Genomic DNA, 21,381 nt, shown 5'->3' on the forward strand with positions numbered 1-21,381 from the left:
CACACACACACCCCCCCACACACACACACAGCACACCTGCATCTTTCTCTGTGTCGTGGGGCGGCGGCCACTGGGAGATCATATTAAAAGAACAGGTTTAGCATCTTTCCATCTCTTACTTTGTCGTTAGTTTTAAGCAATGATCCGGCAAGTTTGGTACCTAGCAATAATACTTTCCTGTGAAATCATGCTACTTTAATATTCTTTTCTTTTTTCACCATTCAGGATTGAATCCAACGACCTGCCTCTGTTGACTGCTATTGCCAGTACTCATTCTCCTTACGTCGCTCAGATACTCTTATAAGCTAAAGCTCAGGACAGTTCTTCCTTGGAAGAAAAAAAAAAAATCAGATTCTCAACTGAAGGTGAAAGGAATAAGCTCTCTGTGACATCAAAAGCATGAGAAGAGCAGTCATTCCATCGCTTTGTTTTGTTTTGTTGCTTTCAAGCGGATGCTTCGTTGGACGACTTAGGTTTACTTGACATAATGGTATTTGTGTTTTTCGTGAATACTCTTTGGCCTTTTGTTATCCATGAATCAACAGAGAGAGTGACCTTTTTGGTAGGAGGAGACATAAACACTACACTAAACACTAAGCTGCTGGTACAGATGACCGTGTGTGTTTGGGCAGAACGACAAGGGACTTGGGAGCGGGGGTGACCGGTGTACATACCATTACAGTAGGACAACGTTTCGGAGTTTAAGCATGAGCTCTCCAGAGTGGAGAACATGCAATTTGCTACTCTAAGAAGACAGTCAGAACAAGGGATTTGGATTCCAGGGCAGAGTTTGTTTTTTACAAAAGGTGAAAGCAGGCAAGCCACATTGTGCCATCTTCCGCTCCAGTGGCTGTAGGCATTACTGCCTGACAGAAATCAGGAAGGAGGATCGACCGTTGGGCAGAGGGTGCCGTAGGGAGCCACTGTTTCCACATCTTCTTGGAGTTTACCTTGTTGCGGATGCAGCCACAGGTAGGTTAGAGACGGACTGTTGGTGCAATAAACCCAGGAATCAGTGTAGCATCTTAATCTCATCAAGATTTAGTTCAGAGCAGCAGAGTACAGTCTGGTACCATGTTTTATCCTCATACTTAGAGCTTTCAGCAGCCTTTTTAAGAGAGGCCACTTACCAAAGTTATTTCTGTAAGCTCACAAGAGTGTTTCTGTTGCTAAATTCTTCCAGCCGAAGCTTCCTGTAATAGTTAATACAAATGACTATTTGTACTTTCAAAGGCACAGCTGGCCTTGCGGGAAAGGAGTTAGTTTGTACATTGACCAACAATCCATAAGTGATCTCACTTTTTACATTATCATCTCTGTGCCTTCTAATTCCTAAGTCCTTTGCAAAACACCTCTCCAGAAATTAACTTACCCATTATAAAATCTGCCAAAATGAGGGATTATTAGCATAGTTCACTTTTTCAGAAACCTTAATTTTTTGTTAAATGTAAAAGAAACTTCACTTAGTTTACTGGCCATGAACTCTGACCATGTCAGACCACGTACTGATGTCCAGGGTAAAGGAAAAGACTTTTCAGAATTAGATTGTGAAAAGACAGGCGCTAATCTTGCAAATCACAACATTGTTAGCACCTTGTAGATCTCGAGTACAGTTGATTATAACCAGGCTCTGATTTCCTTTCACTGCTGTGTGAATTAATTCCGGTCCTTGTCGTGTACCCTTTTGTACCTAAGATTATGAAGTAACTTCCCTTTTAGGGGTTAGAATGACTTCAGATTTTTTATTTGATAAAATCCTGATTGTAAACCACCAAGTTTATTCTTTTACAAATGCAAGTTAATTGTTTGTTTGAAAGAGTATAGCCGCAGTACTAATGGAGAAAAATAGGTGTAATAATTCTCTAGGAATAGGTCAGAACTGCTGCCTTCCCTTCTCTCTTTTTATGATGTGAAATGTAGGTGGGTGCATTAAGGCTCTTAAGATCTTTAATTTTTATTTTATGTCTTTCTTTCACAAGATTGAAGTTTTCCATCCTTTTTATGTTTTATCTTATTTCCTCTAACATCTGAGTTTGGTGGTTTAAGTCTCTAGTTCCGTGACATCACTGCTTGCTGTTAGTTACACAGAGAATGAACCTCACCTGTGGCTCAGCTCACTCATTTGTTTCTCGTTAATGTGTGAATAAATTATAATAGCTGATATTACATCATTCCTATCTGTACCAGTTGAGAGCATTCCCCTCATCTCTCTTTCCCCTTTCCTTGTTTACACGTTTTGAGCACTTTCCCTTATTCACCGCTTTCCAGGGATTCATAGAAAATAACTAGATACAAAACCAGTTTCATTCAAAATGTGTATACGTAGCGGCATGTTGAAAATTAGACCCGTGTGGGGGGAAATTGAGCTTTAAATGGCTGATTCTAAACTCAATACATCAAAATTTAGCCCAGTCCTCTCAAAGCCTGAGAAAATTTAATTTGCCTCAATCTACTGTTCTAAAACTCTCTCTTGGAAAATGTCTGTTGGAAAACTACAGGTGGGTCACGTGTGGGGGTTGTCCCAGTGACACTCAGGATTCCAGGCAGAACCTAATCCTCACATCTATTGCCTACAAAAACAGACCAAGAATGTTGCTACTCTTTTGTAATCCTCCTTTAAATAACACTCAAGTTTTGTTTGTCTTAAATTCAACCTCTTCCCAAAAGTGGAAAAGAAAAAAAAAAAATCTCATGGAATTGCGTTGAGATACACCCACTCACACCACCCGGTGGCTTCATTCTGTCGTAGCCCAAGAGGCAAGAAAGGGATCCCGCCCTCTCCCAATGCCCACCTCAAGAAAAAAATTAAAATTTAAAAAAAAAAAAAGAAAACTACCTCAGTTGACAGGATTCCACCTTTAGGGTTTCTTCAACTTTTAAGTCTTACCTGTTGAGTGTAACTTTTGTAGCATCTTGCTTTTTTAAGCAAGCTAGTGAGGCATGACAGAGCAGAAGTGTGTAAATGTTACTGTGATGGACCTCTTTCTAGCATGTTGCGGTTTTATTTTTAATAGATTGACGAGTGATATGAATGTAAAGATAATTGTGTACGTTTAAACATGACAATGAAAATTTAAAATGTAGCTTCCATACTTGTGCATAATTCCAAAGTATTTTATTTTTATCAGTGTTAAATAGCTTTTTGTACAGGCTTCAATCCATTTTTCTGAGGTGTGCTGTTTTTTAATAAAAGTAACTATAATCTTTTCACATCCCATGGAACTGCCGTTTACACATCGCAACTTTTTAAACTTACCATATTTTTCAAAAGTAACTTTTTTGGAGGGAGGAAAGTCCCCACTTGCTAAGTGATACTAAACTATTGTTTAGGCTCTTATAATTAGGTCCTGAGATTTTATAAAAAATTTAGTCTGTAGCTTTTTAGGTTCTTCACTAGAGTTGGTTGTACATAAAAATAAAGAATATAAAGTGACGCTAAAATTCTCTTAAATGTCTGGATTTTCCCACTAATACGTACTTTTGAAAGTATTTTGTTCATGCATACTTTCACCATTAAATTGAAAAAATCTTCAGCTTCTCTTGGTAAATGTGAACCATTTGTTTTTTATTGTGCTGTGGGGCAGGGGATATTTTAATATAATATTTACCTAAATCAAGCAGCCCCCTCTGAGTGTTAATTTTTAAATGTCAAAATTTTGGTGACCGTATATCTTGGGAGCAAGATTGCAATATGCTTAAATTTAAGTGGTGTTTAAAAAGAAAAAATTCTGGGATTTGTTATTATTGAAGCTCCAGTAAGACAAATTGATAGGACTTTATATTTTTGATCAGGTAAACAGGTATCAATGTCAATGTATAGAAATTTTTTCTTAAAACTTGTTCATGTATTATTTTGATCCATTTTTCTGTGGCATTTGGTGCAATAAACCTTTTGAATTTATCTTGAACATTTCCCTGGTACTGCATGTGATTTGTTAATTTAATCTTAGCTCTTAAAAACTTAGAGGTCTCATTTCCATTAATTCATGCCGAAAGAGTGGTTATATATGTCAGTGATTTTCAGCAGGGAGGTTTTGGAAGTGTAGGGACATTTTTGGCTAGCTTAATGGTGGGTGAGAGTTACTGGCACATAGAGGATGGGGGCTGAGGATGGTAAGAGAAATGTCTTGTAATGTATGGGACACCCCACAGAATGAGGAATTGTCCCCCCTCCTGCATGACTTTTAAATGTTCTGCTGGACATTCATGTGGGTGAAAAAGCTGCTTATAATTATCTAAGCTAAGAATTTAATTCTGCTTTACATAAAAGCCCAATGTGTTTTTCACATGATTTTAATATATGCTGAATTTTCCAGGAATGCTACCCGTTGTATAAATCGAGGGAAGATTTTACGTTGTAAGATTCAGGGTTTTTACGAGAATTAATATAAATTTGGAAAACAACATTAACAACAGCTACTATACTAATGAATTTGAGTCCTTCATTTGTAATTATAGCATTCATGGAGACTACATATAGATGCAAGCCTCTGCCTGCTTCATTATATTTTCTAATCTAGTGTTTCAGTGTCTCCCTATTAAAATATATTGTAATATGTTACTTTTTTAAATAGTACATCTAGGGCATTATATTGGTTTGTTATAAATTATGTGTGTAATTACGAATTTTATTTTAGGAAAGTAAGGGGCATTATATAATATTTGCTATGTAAAGGATGAAATCATCCATATATATATATATATATATATATATATATATATATATATATAGTCTCAGGGGAAAAAAATGCTTTTAAGTAGAACTTTTGTAACATACATAATGCCATACTGAAATATGTTACCTAAAAGACTACAGGGAGAGGGGCATCTGGGTGGTTCAGTCTGTTGAGCGTCTGCCTTCGGCTTGGGTCGTGATCCCAGAGTCCTGGGATCGAGCCCCTCGTCGGGCTCCTTCCTTGGTGGGGAGCCTCCTTTTCCCTCTGCCTGCCACTCCCCCTGCTTGTGCTCTCTCTCTCTTTGACAAATAAGTAAATAAAATCTTTAAAAAAAAAAATAGAGACTATAGGGAGAAGTAAACTTAGGTATTTCAAACTCCTTTTTGGATTACATGAAAATTTCAAAGGCGTTTTCCATATTCCCTCAAGCACTTTAAAATCATGCCATTGATAAAGAACTTAAACACACACACACCACCTTGCTTTTTGGTTCCCTGGTGTGGGGACAGTTTTGTCAGATGCTTTATGTGTGTTTAATCGTCACACCTGAATGAGATAGGTACTGTGATAGTTAATTTACGTGTCAACTTGGTTAGGCCATAGTACCAAGATATTCGGATCAAACACGAATGTGGAAGTTGCTGTGAAGATATTTTTTAGATGTGATTAATATTTGTTTTTTATTTTTTAAGCTCGATTGATAATATCACCTCATTTAATCCTTATCCATTCACTCAGCCATTCAACAAATATTTAGGTGCTAGGCACTGGTGGAAGTGCACAGGACAATGGTGGAAAAAGCAGTCCAAGTGGGATCTTTCTGGTAGCTGAGGGGGCGGGTGGGGAGGGGGGGTGCAGGATTACAGACAAAGCACCTATAACATCCGGGCCTGTGCCAGCTACCGGAGGAACTCAGAACCAGGTTGGAAGACAGGGGCCCCTCCGGTGGGGGTGGAAAGGGAGGTTGCTCAAAACAGGCCTCATGTTAGGTTTTTTTTTTTCCTTAAGATTTTATTTGTTTATTTGACAGAGAAAACGAGAGAGCACAAGCAGGGGGAGGGAGAGGGAGAAGAAGCAGACTCACCGGGGAGCAGGGAGCCTGATGCAGATGTGGGGCTGGATTCCAGGACCCTGAGGTCATGACCTGAGCCAAAGGCAGACACTTAACCGACTGAGCCACCCAGGTGCCACCCCCCGCCCATGTTAGGTTTTTTTATTAGGACCTGGTTTTCAGCGAGGAGATGAAGGTTCAGAGAAGTGACAAAAACGCTGCTTCTCCAGAGTGTTTGCTCCCGGAGGGCTGACTCCTGCCGGGCAGTGATTGCCACAGAGGGCTGCATAGCTAACCTGTCAGGAAAGTAAGTTCTTTAGGGTCCCCCTAAACTCCATGCTTCCCCAAAAAACAACTGAAAGAGCGATCATCCCCTGCCCCACAGGAGAGAGGGAAAACCGAGGCCAGGGGAGAGTCACACAGCCAAGGGCCGAGGCAGGGTCAGGCGGGGACCAGATGTCATCTGCCTTCAGCAGAACCATCGTGTTACAGGCCTCGCTCCTGCAGACCCATGCGACCGACCAGCAACCCTTCCCCCCTCCAAGGTCCACGTCCTATTCTTATGGCTTCCCCCTTGTAGACTCCATCAGTTAGCATGGTCTGTGCTCCAGACACAGGTGGTGTCTTTGGACAGGATGAGGGTCTCAGGTCAGCTGCCTGGGTTCAAATCCCGACTCGGCTGCCTACTAGCTGTGTGACACTGGACCAATTTCTCAACCTCCCTGGTCTCGGTTGTCACAGCTGTGAAGTGAGGGTGATAATAGCTTCAACCTGCTCTAGGGTCCTGAGGATCCAAATGGATCCCGAAGACTGCAGCGCAGTGCCTCTGGCTCGCCTGCTGTGCGAGCTGGGTTCTCTCCCCGCGGGGGGCACAGACCTGGAGAGCCCACTAGGCTGAGAGCCGGCGGTGCTGGTCTCCCAGTCCTCACAGCCAACCTCAGGCTTTGGCGGAGAACCAACCGGGGAAAGAAACAGACGCCCCAGGTAAAGCCAGGGAGAGGGGGAGGGGCTCAGTGACGCGCGGCGGGAGGGGAGGTGGGTCGGGTAGAGACCGGCGCACAGGCGCTGCGGTTCCCGCCCCCGCCCTAAGTTCACCCCGCGCCACAGGTCGGGCCCTGCCTGGCGGCCCAGGAGGAACGCTCCTGTGGCCGATGCATAGCTGTGACCCCGAGGCTTTCTCGGAGCCGCGGACCGCGCTCATCCCGCAGCAACCTACCGCAGACCGCGTCCCGCCCCACAACCCCAGTCCTCCTGCCTGGGGTTGGGAGCCAATGTGGGTGCGGGGGGGGGGGGGGGGGGGGGGGCGGGGGGGCCTCCAGCATCTAGCCCCCCCCGCCCCCAACCCCCACGGGCCTCCATAGGGCTCCGCGAGATTAACATTTAAATGAGTAGATTTGAAGCAAAGCAGATTACCCACCATAATGTGGGTGGGCCTCATCCAGGCAGTTGAAGGATTTAAGAGATTGCTGTCCCCAGTGAAGAGGGAATTCTGCTTCCTGACTTTGGACTTGAGCTGCGACATCACTCTTGCCTGCATCTGCTGCCTGTTGGTCTACCCTGCAGATTTTGGATCTGCCAGCCTCCACAAGCGTGTGAGCCAGTCCTTAAAAGCAATCTGTCTGTCTGTCCATCTTTTTGGTTCTATTTCTCTGGAGAACCTTGACTAATACAGGTACTTCAGATATCAGTCAGATGATATATATATTATGACCCCCCAAAAGGAGTTGGGTAGTCAGAATATTGTCATACCAGACTATAAGAAGTAGACTTTGAAGCAAAGATCTTTAACACGGTACAGATTTCAGAGTTATCCTCTAAAGGCTGACAGGCAAGTCACAATAGTCTTTGGATATATGGGGAGATGTAGATGTGGGAGAACAGGAAAAGCATGAGTGAGAAATAACCCTCTGGGATGGCAAGGAAGGAGGTGACACTTCATTCACAGTGGGAGAAAAATGCCCCCTTCCTGCTGTTGTGTGTTAATTCCTAGAGCTGTGCATCTCCCTCTGCTTCTGGGGGCCTCAAGTCATCAGTTATCATCCCTTTTTCTCATCTGCAAGTGCTCAATCTACAGACTTTTTCTATTCAAAGTTTCTCACATGGTTTGTCCTGTGTCTCCCTGCCTCGTCTTGATCCCAAATTTCTCTCATCTCCCTGTCGTATCAAACAGGTCTAATCAATCTTCCAGGCCGATGTCTGAAGCCCTCCAAAATGAAAGTTTAATACTGTTACTTCTGTTTGAAAGTCAGCCCAGTAAAATCCAAGTTTCTTGGCACCGTGCACTCAAATGTCCCAGCTGGTTCCTCTTCCCCAGCCTCCTCACCAGATACCCCTCTTTGCATACTATTATCCAGCTGGATTAAACCACATGCGCTTCCCCAAAGACACTACATTAACGTTACCTTTACCCTGCCATCCCTCCTTGTCTCCCTCTCCCCTTTGGTCCAAGCCCCTCCTGTTCCTAGTTCAAACTGCAATTCAGTGTCAAATCCTCAAGCACCTTGTTACTCAAGGTCCTGGACTAGCAGCACTGCTTTGCCTGGGAGCTCCACAAAAGTGCAGATCCCCAGCCCTGTCCCAGCCCAACTGAATCAGGATCTGTGCCTTCATTTGATCCCTAAGTTGTTGATATGCACGTTAAAATTTGAGAATTACTGCCTTTGGATTCGATGTGAGTGAATGGATGAGAGAAAGGAAGTATCCATCACTGAGATTGTGTCCATGTATCAGAATGGAAGAGGGGGCAGTGAGAACATCTGCAAGCCAAGAAATGAGATAGGAATGGATGGTGTTAAAAGTGTATGTAATATACATGTAAATTTGACAACACATAAGTGGCTATTATTTATGTGGAAAAAAAAAGTGAACCAAAAATCAAGAAGGGAAAATAACAGGTACTAGAAGATAGAACTTGAAATTAAAAAAAAAAAAGAAAGAAAGAAATTTGGGGAAATATAGTAGAAGAAGCAGTTTAGAAATGTGCCCGATTTGTGAGAGCATTTTGTTTTGGATAAATGTATACAAGAATGATACATACTGTTAAGTATCATAAATTGCACTTTTAGAAACATTATAATTAAGCTCCAAACTTAGATTTATAAGTAAAGGTCCAAACTCAAGAATGTGAATATAAAACATCCCCATTTTCAACCATCTGTCTTCATGAGAAGAAGGATTTCCCTCAAGTCCCCAGTACCACTGACAATTATTTACTCTATTGAGGCTGCTTTCCGTGCATGGTTTGGATTCCTTCAGCATAAGAATGGAAAATGTACTGACATCCCAGCTAAGTAGAGTCATGATAATCGTGGCAGCCACTCATTGGTGGCCAGGGTAAAGCATTATGTTGGAGGCTTTATACACGTTGTATTCATTATTTGCTTTGGAATATATAAGAACACTCGCTTCAAGCTCTTTTCCCTGAAGAGGACTCTATTATAGAGGGGCAGGCTTGAGTACTTACTGAATCCTGTGGGCTGGTCCAAAAAATGGACTTAGGGAACAAGTTTCTAATGTATATCTAGAAATTTAGAAGACAGTCTAGTTTATAAAAAGAGAGATCATTTGGGGTGATACAGTATTTCGTTGATCTCTGGAAGGAAAAAGATGGGACCAGGTGCTCAATTAACGTTCCCAACAATAAGTTAAACTGACATCAGGTGCCTCTTTGAAGTGATGCATTGAGAATGACATGATGTGACTTAGCTGAGATTCCTGCCAAAAGCATATAACCTGAATCTACTTGTGAGAAAACATCAGATAAATCCAAATTAAGAGATGTTCTACAGAACTGGTCTATACTCTTCAAAGATGTCAGTATTATAAAAGACCAAGACTAAGGAACTGTTCTAAACTGAAGGAGACTGAAGAGACATGAGGACTAAATGTATAAAATCTAGATTGGGTCCTGGATGAGGAGAAAACACAAAGGACATTATTGGGTCAATTAATAAAATTTGATTATGAACTATAGATAATACTGTATCAATGTTAAACTCTGTGGATCTTATCATTGTATTGCAGTTATATGAGAGAACATCTTTGTTCTTAGGAATACAGCCTGAAATGTTTAGGGTTAAAGAAGAATCATGTCTGCAACTTACCCTCAAATGATTTAGAAAAATAAGTGTGTGTGTGTGTGTGTGTGTTTATATGTATATATGCACACACACACATTTAGAAAGAAAGCATTAAAGCAAATAACTGACTATTCTGGGTAATGAATATCATAGTTCACTTTGTACTGTTCTTGCAACTCTTCTATAAATTTGAAGTCATTCCAAAATGAAAAGTCTTTTAACAGATTTTTTTTAATGTACAAAAATATCTCAATTAGATTTAGTGAATGATAGAAGGAGGCATTTGGGATCGTTTAATCTATGATTGCTCTAATCCTACACAAAATTAGTTCGGTGATGGAAAGTAACTAGCCCAAGCCTCCTCCACACACATTGCAATAAATCATTTCATTTGGACCCAGCCCAAAAATCAGACCACAGAGGAATGTTAGCAGCTGAACTGCTCCCTTTTTTTAATACAAAGTGTCCCTGGGGTCAGGACCTACCAAGGAGGACTTCCATGGGTCCCTCACAGAATGTTTCAAATAGATATAATTAATTGCTAATGAATCAGATCTCTGGTGACAGAGGGCAAGGGAGCAAGGAGACTCTCTCATGTAGGAAATAGAAATCTCTGAATTAATCCAAGCTATCCCATTCCCTTTCTATCATGGAAATTAGTCATACTCAATGTTGAAATTCTTGATGACTACAAAGTGCATTTTGCTGTGGGATTATGCTAAAGAACCCTAGGAAATAGTTATTGATTCATATATATTTATACATTCTTGATTCTCATGATCACTCTATCAAATATTTAGTACAAATCCTAACTCCCCATTTTACTTATTAGAAAACCCATATAGGGGGCACCTGGGTGGCTCACTTGGTTAAGCATCTTCCTTCAGCTCAGGTTGTGATCCCAGGGTCCTGAGATCCAGCATCGGGCTCCCCGCTCAGCCAGAAGTCTGCTTCTGCCTCTCCCCCCGCTTGTGCTCTCTCTCTCTCTCTCATAAATAAATAAATAATCTTGAAAAAAAACCCTCATTAAAAGTATGGAGTGCAAAGTCAAATGCACTTTTAAAAAAATTAAAAATTAAAAAATTAAAAACCCACACAGGGAAATTATGCAACCTGCTCAAGATTTCATAGATAGTAATGGGAAACACTTGAATTTTTTTTTTTTTTTTTTAGATTTTATTTATTTATTTGAGAGAGAGAGAATGAGAGACAGAGAGCACGAGAGGGAAGAGGTTCAGAGGGAGAAGCAGACCCCCCGCTGAGCAGGGAGCCTGACGTGGGACTCGATCCCGGGACTCCAGGATCATGACCTGAGCCGAAGGCAGTCGCCTAACCAACTGAGCCACCCAGGCACCCGGGAAACACTTGAATTTGAACTGGTATACTCTTACTCTGCTAACCAGTCTGCAAGAGTTTTGACATGGGTTATAGATTTACCTCCATTTCACACACTGAGATCTTTCTCAGCTTTTGCAAATCAAGGAGATGGCCATTTTCTCCAGGTTCACCCATATGATAAATAAGCGGTTGTAAGGACTGACCTCTACAACCTCTTGTTTTATTCAGCTATCAAGTGGGGATAATACCCACCTACCCACAGTATGGACATTATTGTGGAAATCCAATATAAATTCCAAAATGTTCTGATAGGTTAAAAGGAACTATAAAACTGATTATTAGTAGTCTTACTACTAAACAGCATTCTCTAATTCATGTTAAAATAATTTGTTGTTTTCTGTGATGATTCAGAAAAGCAAATGATCGTACCTCTTCCTTTCTTGGCAGCTTGGGCAGCTTAGGTGATCTGGAAGCTCTTGGCAGCGCTGTTGTGCTCTGCCTGACAAGGACAGCTCCTTTGGAATTTCTCTCATTGGTGTTCTCATAATTACCCATATGCCAGGCAATAAAACCACGACTGTATTTTCCTTGCATATCCATAATATCAGGTTTTGGTTGCCTGAAATTGAAACAAGTTGGTTGATTCTCAAATTGGGAAGATCTAGAAACAAGGCCACTAGTTTTCAGATGGTTGAGACTTGTCTATTTCTCTTATGATTCAAGGTGATTTTTAGCCATGTGGCTCAAGAAAGCTAAGGACCTGAGCCATCAGCCAGTGTTCTGAGAAGTTTCTGGACTCTGCCTACTCCACCGGATGTATAGCTGTGGAGGCTCAGGAGGCTACCTCCCAGGATAGATACTCATCTAGGCACTTTGTTGATGAATTCACCCCTGTATCATAACTGATCCTCCTGTCCTTTAGAGCCATGCATACAAGATGCTGCAGGTGGCCTGTTCAAGCCAAGACCTCATGTGACCTGAGAGTTCTGCAGGATATGGTCTATCCATTTTGAGATCTTAGGAGAATTCAGAAAAACACCAGCTTCATGATTCCAGACTCTGTCTTTGGACAGTATGTTAGAGGAAAGATCTAGGCTTCATTCTCTTTCCCCATTGAAATTCTTGTTTAGGTTTCAACATTCCTAAATTAGAATACTAAGTCCTGCCTTCCCATTATAAAGGGCCAGCCCTGGGCGGGGGGTGAAGCAAAAAGGATCATCTGATAGGATTCTCCATCTCATTTGGAAGTATGTCGTTCTGAAGAACCTCTTGGAGCTTCTTACCCCACCATCCCTCTCCCTGACTGCTCAGAGCCTCTTGGCCACTGCAAATTTCCCTTCCTAAAATCTGAGCTTTATGGGTTCCCAAGTTCTTTGGACCAAGATTAGTGACAGGTTTGCATTACCCTTTGCTCATTCGAGAAGATATGTGCACTTACTGTATGCCTGGCACCTTACTAGGTGGTGGGGAGAGAGCAATAATAGGCAGACAACAAACAGGTAAGTCAGGTACTTGGGAAGTATCATGAAGAAAACTAAAGCCCGATAAGGAATAGAAAATGCCAGGCATGCTGTTTTTGTGGGGGTGGGCTGTAGTCGGAGGTATCACTTGAGCAGAGAGCTAGCTGGAGGGAGGGAGCCAGCAATTCTCACAGTGCCGGGGCTCGGACACTCCCTCCCACTCCCTAGAACCACAGATCCCTGCAGGGGGGCGGGAGCTGACCATGTCGTTCTCCAGCAACCCTCCGCCGCCGACACCCCGTAGCCTTCAAAATCAAGTCCAGAATTCCTTAGCACAGCACACAGGGGTGTGTGCTCTTGCTGTTTGTTTTCCGTCTGTTTTCTTTTTTTAAATGGTCTGCCCACATGGGCCTTTCTGGTCCCTCCTCCATGATACCCACAGTGCGCTCCATTGTGCGCTCACCTGTCCCTCTGTGAGCTCTGAAGTCCTGCTTTCAGACCTTCAGCCTTCTGCTGCAACTTTTCCTTTTGCTTGTAATTCCCTCCCTCCTCCTCTCTTGACAAACGTGGCCCGAGGCTTTAAACCTCACCTTTTCTGAAAAGACTCCTTATTCCCCGTCATTCAGGCAGCACTTTTTCTCCTTTTTTAGCACACTGTGTTTGACTTCTTTTGTAGAAACTGTTAGAACCTGCTTAAATGTCTAGTGCAGCAGTCTCTCTCCCTCCGAACTCAGCGCTCCTTAAAGAGCCCAGAATGTGTCTTGTTCATCACAGGATCCCCAGGGCTCATTACCTGGCCTGACTCACTGAGGCCACTCAGCTCCTCTGTGATGGGTGGAGTAATGAGCAAGGGAGGGAGAAGATCAGAGCTGAGTTCCTCTAAAAGGTTCCTTCCCTCCCACTCCTCTCCACTTGCCTGCTTCTGCAGCCTCTTTTTTTTTAAAAGATTATTTTTATTTACTTGAGATAGAGATAGAGCAAGAGATCAAGAGAGAGAACATGAGCAGGGGGCAGAGGGAGAGGGAGAAGCAGGCTCCCCGCTGAGCAGGGAGCCCGATGCGGGGCTTGCTCCCAGCACCCTGGGATCGGGACCCGAGCTGAAGGCAGACGCTTAACCAACTGAGCCACCCAGGCTCCCCTTCTGCAGCCTCTTTTTCCCTCCCACCACCAGCAGGTATGGAGGAGCAGATCCCTACAGTCTGGTTTGTCTGAGTGCTTTTACTTACAAACACAGATTAATAACTGGGAATAATTTCAAGAAAGTTTAAAGGACAAGAGAGCTAGTGAGTAAAATGTATGGGGCAGGTATTGTTTATAGTTTATAATAGCTTGATTAATGATTGTAAGAGAATCATTTCATGCAAATGTGCCACACTTTTTATAAAAATAATGTATGTAACCAAAGCTAATATTACACTGTATATTGTTAACTAACTGGAATTTAAGTAAAAACTTGAAAAAAAATTAATAAAAATAATGTATTATAGGGCGCCTGGGTGGCTCAGTTGGTTAAGCGACTGCCTTCAGCTTGGGTCATGATCCTGGAGTCCCTGGATCAAGTCCCGCATCGGGCTCCCTGCTCGGCGGGGAGTCCGCTTCTCCCTCTGACCCTCCCCCCTCTCATGTACTCGCTCTCTCATTCTCTCTCTCTCAAATAAATAAATAAAATTAAAAAAAAATAATAATGTATTATAGAAGTAATTATACTGAATAGAAAAGGTAAATCCTTGTATGTAGTCAGTTTTTTATAATCTTCCATTTTAATTTCAGAATATCCTATGTCCCTGAATCTTGAATCCCCAGGAACAATGGAAAGCTAAAAATTAGTTGTATTTCAAAGAGTTTAAAAATCTTTTTTTTTTTTTTTTAAGATTTTATTTATTTATTTGACAGAGAGAGACACGGCGAGAGAGGGAACACAAGCAGGGGTAGAGGGAGAAGGAGAAGCAGGCCTCCCGCCGAGCAGGGAACCCAATGCGGGGCTCCATCCCAGGACCCTGGGACCATGACCTGAACCGAAGGCAGACGCTTAACGACTGAGCGACCCAGGCGCCCCCAAAGAGTTTAAAAATCTTATAAAAATAATAGACACGTCAACTGTGGAGATTTACACACACTATATTGAACTTACAACTGAGCCACAAAAGTCAAAAGAGGTAAATTAAGGAGCTGAAGGTTTGGCTCCGGATTGGTTTGGAGCATGAATGCTAGGCTATCAGCAATGATTCAATGTTATACAAACACACAGCAGCAAACACACACACACACACACACACACACCCCAAAATAAGTAACAAAACCAAATGTTCTTAGTGTAGCAATCTTACTATTCTTAAGTAGGCCCCTAAAAGTCAGATTTTTTTCTTTTTGAAATAATTTCAAGCTTATAGAAAAGTAGAAGCACAGTACAACAGCTTTTTTTCCTGAACAATTTGAAAGTACATGATTGACATGATACCCATCATCCCCAAATACTTGAGTGTATTAATTCCTACAAATAAGAACATTCTACATAACCTCAATATAACTATCAAAATCAGAGAAAATCAGCACAAGCAATAAAAGCAAAAACAAACAAGTGGAACTACACCAAACCAAAAAACTTCTACACAACAAAAGAAACCATCAACAAAGTAAAAAGACAACCTAGAGAATGGGAAGATTTATTTGCAGACCATATATCTGCTAAGGTGTTAATATCCCAAATATATAATTCATAAACTCAATAGCAAACAACAACAAATAATAATCCAATTTCAAAATGTGCAAAGGACCCGAATAGACGTTTTCCCAAAGATAGACAATCGGCCAACAGGCACATGGGAAGATGCTCAACATTACTAATCATTAGGGAAATGTAAATTAAAGCCACAATGAGATATCACCTCATGCCCTGTTAGAATGGCCACCATCAAAAAGACAATGGATAATAAATGGAGAGGATGTGGAGAAAAGGGAACCCTTGTGCACTGTTGGTGGGAATGTGAATTGGGACAGCCACTATGGAAAAGAGTATGGAAGTTCATCAAAAAATTAAAAATAGAACCACCATATGGTCCAGCAATTCCACTTCTGGGAGTATATCCAAAGGAAACAAAAACACTAACTCAGGAAGATATCTGCTCTCCCATGTTCACAGCAGCATTATTTGCAGTAGCCAAGACATGGAAACAACCTTAATGTCCCTTTGTGGATGAAGGAATAAAGAAGTTGTGGTATTACAATGGAATATTCTTCAGCCATAAAAAATAAGGAAATCCTACCATTTGTGACAACACGGAGGGACCTTGAAAGCATTACGCTAGGTGAAATAAGTCAGACAGAGAAAGACAAATAATGTTTGAACTCACTTATATGTGGAATTTAAAAACAAACCCCACCAAACTCATAGGAAAAAAAAAAGAAATCAGACTGGTAAGCAGAGGTGGGAGTTTGGGGGGGGGGGATGGGAAATTGGAGGAAAGCACTCAAAAGGTAGAAGCTTCCAGGCACAAGATATAGAAGCACCAGTATGTCGTGTGCAACATGATGATTATAGCTAACACAGCAGTGTGATGTATAGGAAAGTTGTTAAGAGGGTAAATCCTAAGAGTTCTCCTTACAAAGGCATTTGGTTTTTTTTGTATCCACATGAGATGATGGATTTTAACTAAACCTACTTGGTAATCATTTCACAATATATGTAAATTGAACTATCATGCCCTACATCTTGAACTTATGCAGGGACATATGTCAATAATTATTCCCCAATAAAAACTTCAGGGAAAAGCAGAGGAAATCAGAAAATTAACACGTCTGTCAGACCCCATTCCAGTTTCCCAATAATGTCCGTTTTGCAAAAGAATCCATTTAAGAACTACACATTGCATTTAGTTTTCTCATCTCTTTTAGTCTCCTTAAATCTGGAACACTTTCCCAATCTTCCTGCGACTTTCACACGCCTTGATACTTTGGGAGAACACAGGCCGGTTATTTTGGAGATGTCCCTCAATTTGGGTTTATCTTATGTTTTCTCTTGATTAGATTCAGGCCGTGCATCCTCAGGTAGGAATAACACAGGATGGCGATGGTGTGACTTGTCCCATTACTGGCGAGGTTCACTAAGGTCACTTGATGGAGGTCGTATCTGCCAGGCTTCTCCTTTGTAAAATTACTTTTCCCTTTCATTATTAGTATTTCATGAGAAAATACTTTGAATTTATGTAAAAATTTCGTTCCATGTCAAATGTTTAATTAATTAATTAACATCAGTATGAACTCGGGATTTCCTATTTTGTGCAATGGGCTATAATCCATTCATAACATTCATTTTGATGCTCAGATTGTCCCAGATTTGGCTAGAGGGAGCTCTTTCAATCTCATTTCTGTGTCCTTTTGACTGCCACCATCATTCTTTGGGCACTTACTTACTTTTTAGCACTAAAAGATGTTCCAGGTTCATCTTCCCCTTCCCCAGCCCTGGAATAATCCATTTTGTGAAGGAACTCTGGTTCTTGTTAGTGGAAAATGATATTTAGAAACCAAGACCCAGGTGCTTGGCATTCCTCTTAGCGTTGAGGTGTCACTGTTCACAACCTTCTCAGATAATATTACCTAGGGTTCATTAGGGTGTTTGTGCTAGTTTTCTCCCTTTCCGTATTTGTAACTCTCTTCTCTTATAGCGGGCAATCTGATTCCCATTCTCTTTATGTATTTACTTATTTGATCAGTCTCCCTGTCAATAACCAATGTCTCACTGCTACCACCACCCCCGTCCACTTTGTGCATGTTCTCCTCACCCCATTTGGGATCCAACACCCCAGCCCAGGATGCCCTCTTCCAGTCTTTCTCACCCTACTCTGAACTACCACAGTTTGTCTCATCATTTTTTGTTAAAAAATTAACAGTTCAAATAATATAGTGTGTCAATTCTGGAAATGAGATTTATTTCCCCTCCCTAGGGCTTGTTGTTGTTGCTATTTATTGTTTTTGGTGGTTGTTTAATGACTTTCCCGAGCTAATTGTCTAAATTTTGTCATGTGTGCCTTCTGAATTTTCTGCTTGGTTAGCTTAGTGGGCAGCTAATGATTGGATAGAAATTCCTTTAAATGTCTCAAATCAATATGTCTTCTGGCCTTTGTGTGTGCTGAGGCATACCTTCAATGCTCTGGCAGGCAGCTTACAACTCCCCCTTAGCCTTCATTTCCTGCTTGCATAGAGCTTCAAGATTAGCCAAAGGTGAGAGATTAGGACCTTCTCAGGTTTTTCCTGAGCATGTGCACAGCACTGCACACATTCATAGCCTTCTAGATTTCTAGGAATATGTTGGAGCCTTTCAAAATCCCCTATGGCAATAAAATAAAAAAAAAAATCCCCTATGGACATCTCATTTCTCAGTTTTTCATTTTAAGATTTTTAATCTCCTTCTCTTTGCCCCAGCTGGTGTTGTCCCCTCAGGCAGCTGTGGTATTAAACAGTTGCTGCTGATGATTTTTGATGTCTGCCCATGAGATAGAGCTGTTCACACCGAATCAGGTCAAATAATGACAAGACCTAAGAATGGAGCTTTTCCGGGATTTTCAAGATGGATCAAATATGACATTTCTCTGAGCATGAGTCTTTTCAAGGAGCTTCAAACCCATGTTTCCCCTCCAGTGACTAATAGGCTGCTAGTTTTCACAGCTACTATGGTTGTGAGGCTATTGGTTTTTTCAAGGCAACCATGGAGCTGGGAAGGGATGATGGGAATAGAGCAATTTATTTTTTATATTTTTTATTAAGGTTTTAATTTTAATTCAAGTATAGTTAACATACAGTGTTCTCTTAGTTTCAGGTGTACAAAGTAGTGATTCAACGATTATATGCATTACTCAGTGCCCATCATAAGTATACTCTTTAATACCCATCCCCTATTTCACCCCTCCCCCCACCCACTTCCCCTCTGGTAACCATCAGTTTGTGCTCTATAGTTAAGAGTCTGTTTCTTGGTTTGTCTCTGGGGAATAGAGCAAATTTAAATTTAAAATGCCCAAAGATCATTGTTCTTTCTGAGATTCAGTGATTTTTCTTAAATAAATACTTCATGGGTTATTGGAAGCATTTGTTTATTAACTTCCAGTGCTTTGAAAAAAAGTAATTTTGACAATTTTTGCCACTGCTCTTATTTCTTCTTGGAGGAGCAGATTTTTGGAGGTCCTTACTGCACCATTCCTAAAGTGCTGCCTAAACTAAGTCATTTTAAAGTGTAATGGAGACTCGCTATTTAAGGAGAAATTGCCTGTGTCTTCTGTTTCCATTTCTTCATTTGCACCTCCTCCATACCCTGCATTCTGCTTTGTGTTGCCATTACTTCATTGTGATGATTCTTACCTCAGCTAACAGCAACCTCCTTTCCATCTGCCAGATCAAATCATCTCTTTTCAGACTTTCTAGTATGACTTCCCAGAAGCATTTGCAATTGTTGACATTATTCTCTTCCCACCTTTTTCTTGGGCTTCTAGAGCTCTTCTCTTTATGTCTCTCCTCTTCTTATATTACTTCATCTACATTTCTTTTAGAAGAATCTCTTATTCTTTTTTGCTCCTTTATCATTGGTATTCTCCCAGAATTCCATCCTTGAGTCTCATCTCTTGGTATACTACCTCCCATCTCAAAACTAGGAAATGGCATTTACATCCAGTGACCCAGGCAACATCAATATACTGATGTTTAAAATTTCTACTTACCTTTATAACTTAAACAGAAATTCCAAGCTCCTTTCTGATAATAGTACCAGGATATCTCATAGTTAGTTATAATTTCTAGTATTCATTAAGATATATGAGCTTCTAGACACTATGCTAGTTGCTTGATATGTATTACCTCTAATCTTCATAATAATCCCATATGGTAGATATCATTTTCTGCTCTTTACATCTGAGGTTAGATTGATTAAGTAATTTATCCAAGATCAAACAGTTAAAAAGCAGTAGAGCTGGGACTTGAACTCAGAGTTGTCAGATTCTAAACTTGTGCAATCTCATCTGTAAAATGGGGATACTATTATAATACTACTCTTTATGAGAGTTAAATGAGTTAATACTTATAAAGCACTTAAAATGGTATCTGGCCCCTTGTAAAAATTCAATAAAGTGTTGGCCATTTATTGCTTCTCAGCTTATCTCCCCATCTCCCTATTTCCTATCCTCCCTCAAATACCCTCTCCTTCCTGTATTCCTGTTTTGGTCAATGAACTTAACCAAATACCCAGCCACCCAGAAGAGACCCTCAGAATTGCCTTTGGCTTTTCCATTTCCTCCATTCCTCCACATTTAACTGGTTGCCAAGTGTCACTGAGTCTTTCTCTAAACCATCTCACCATCCCCACCTCTATTAATTCCGGCTCCCTTCATTGCGATGATGACAATATCACTTAACTTGTCTTCCTTCCTTCCGGCTCCCCTTTCTCTGCTCTATCCATTCAGCAAACAGTTTTCAACACCCCTTATGTGCCAGGTATCCTTTCTAACACACAGATTTGATTATATCACTTCCTTACTTAAAAACATAAAAACAACAGTTTGTTGCCTGCAGAATTAAGCACAAAATCTTTAGTATGGAATTTGAAACACTACACAATCTGGCCCCTGTGCTGCAATTCCAGTCTTGCCTCCCACCACACTCCTAAACCAGTACCCTGTTTTAGCTACACCAGACTCCCAGTCGTTTCCTCAGCACATCATGAGGGTTCACTCCTCCATGCCTTTGCTTATGCGATTCCTTATGGATTTCCTTTCCTCACTCCACTAGTATGCCCTCCTTTTCATTTCCCACGCAGCCTTCATAATGCAGCTTGTGTGACCTCTCCTACAAAGCATTCCTGAATAGCTGCCTGACCTTCCACAGTGGGCCACAGTCATGCCCTCCTTTGTTCCCCATATGACTACTACTACGTTGTTCATACCTATTATACTTGGAATCATCATGGTGACTCTCAGTAAATCTGTAAGGAAGGGAAGGAACTGTTTCTGACTTTTTGTGTATTTTCAATGTCTAGCAGAGTTCCTGACACAGAACATGTTTCAGGCAATTTTGCTTGCTTCTATAAAGATATATATAAAAAAAAATGCTTTGTTGCCATCTCCAGCGAGAGGGTCTGTGACGGCACATGATAGAGGGTTTGGCGTGAGGTGGAATTGATCTTAAATTCATACTCTCCCTGTTGCTGTTTGAATGTTTTAAACCGTGAGTGTGTATTATTTTTATAATAAAACATGTCTGAGTTTTCCTTAAAAATTGTTGGTTATTTGGAAAATGACCAAAATTGTCCTCGCAGCCTGGGCAGCAGAGAAATGGGCTGAGAAAATAAAACAGACTTCAGCGCTAAGTTAGGACGTGACTGGCTGGGCCTCACTTATGTAACTGTCTAAAACGGATGGGACAAACAACTCTCATTTAGATACTTCTGCCAGAGAAAATACTCTGGAGAGCTGAGGACAGGGCTTTGCTAGGGGTGAGGCTCCACTTGGTCTTCGGGGTTCCCGCCTTTTTGTGACTAGAGCTGGACCGGTAGGAGACTCTGGGGCAGCCACTTTGATTCATGACCAAACAAGTCAATGAATTCTCAGTATGTTGGCAAAATAACCAGCCTGAATTAATATATTTACTTAAACGGATCAAAGTAGCTGGTTATTCTGGAGATTGACCACCCAGCATCAGTCTTGACCAGGAGCAAAGCTTTTTCCACTATTTGGACATCTTTTGGATTCCCACTGGTTGGCTAAAAATAGTGCTAGTAAGTGGTAAAATTACGGTCTTCT

General features: G+C 41.3%; 2 protein-coding genes across 5 annotated transcripts in view; one reads left to right on the forward strand and one right to left on the reverse strand.

The window, feature by feature from the left end:
- The window catches only part of FNIP2 (folliculin interacting protein 2), a 137,979-nt gene extending 133,454 nt beyond the window's left edge, over positions 1 to 4,525 (forward strand). For all 4 annotated transcript variants that reach the window (XM_032413080.1, XM_032413081.1, XM_032413082.1 and 1 more), the window contains one exon: positions 226 to 4,525. In XM_032413080.1, the coding sequence (XP_032268971.1) occupies positions 226 to 304 (79 nt within the window). In that variant the 3' untranslated portion in view covers positions 305 to 4,525. The remainder of the gene's footprint in view (positions 1 to 225) is intronic.
- A 6,634-nt stretch (positions 4,526 to 11,159) lies between these two features.
- Positions 11,160 to 21,381, reverse strand: part of CUNH4orf45 (chromosome unknown C4orf45 homolog) — a 78,935-nt gene continuing 68,713 nt past the window's right edge. Inside the window, exon 4 of the mRNA XM_032412704.1 lies at positions 11,160 to 11,763. Within this exon, the coding sequence (XP_032268595.1) occupies positions 11,517 to 11,763 (247 nt within the window). The 3' untranslated portion in view covers positions 11,160 to 11,516. The remainder of the gene's footprint in view (positions 11,764 to 21,381) is intronic.

The sequence above is a fragment of the Phoca vitulina genome, unplaced genomic scaffold, assembly GCF_004348235.1.
Source record: "Phoca vitulina isolate PV1807 unplaced genomic scaffold, GSC_HSeal_1.0 scaffold14, whole genome shotgun sequence".
In the NCBI taxonomy this organism is placed as follows: Eukaryota; Metazoa; Chordata; class Mammalia; order Carnivora; family Phocidae; genus Phoca; species Phoca vitulina.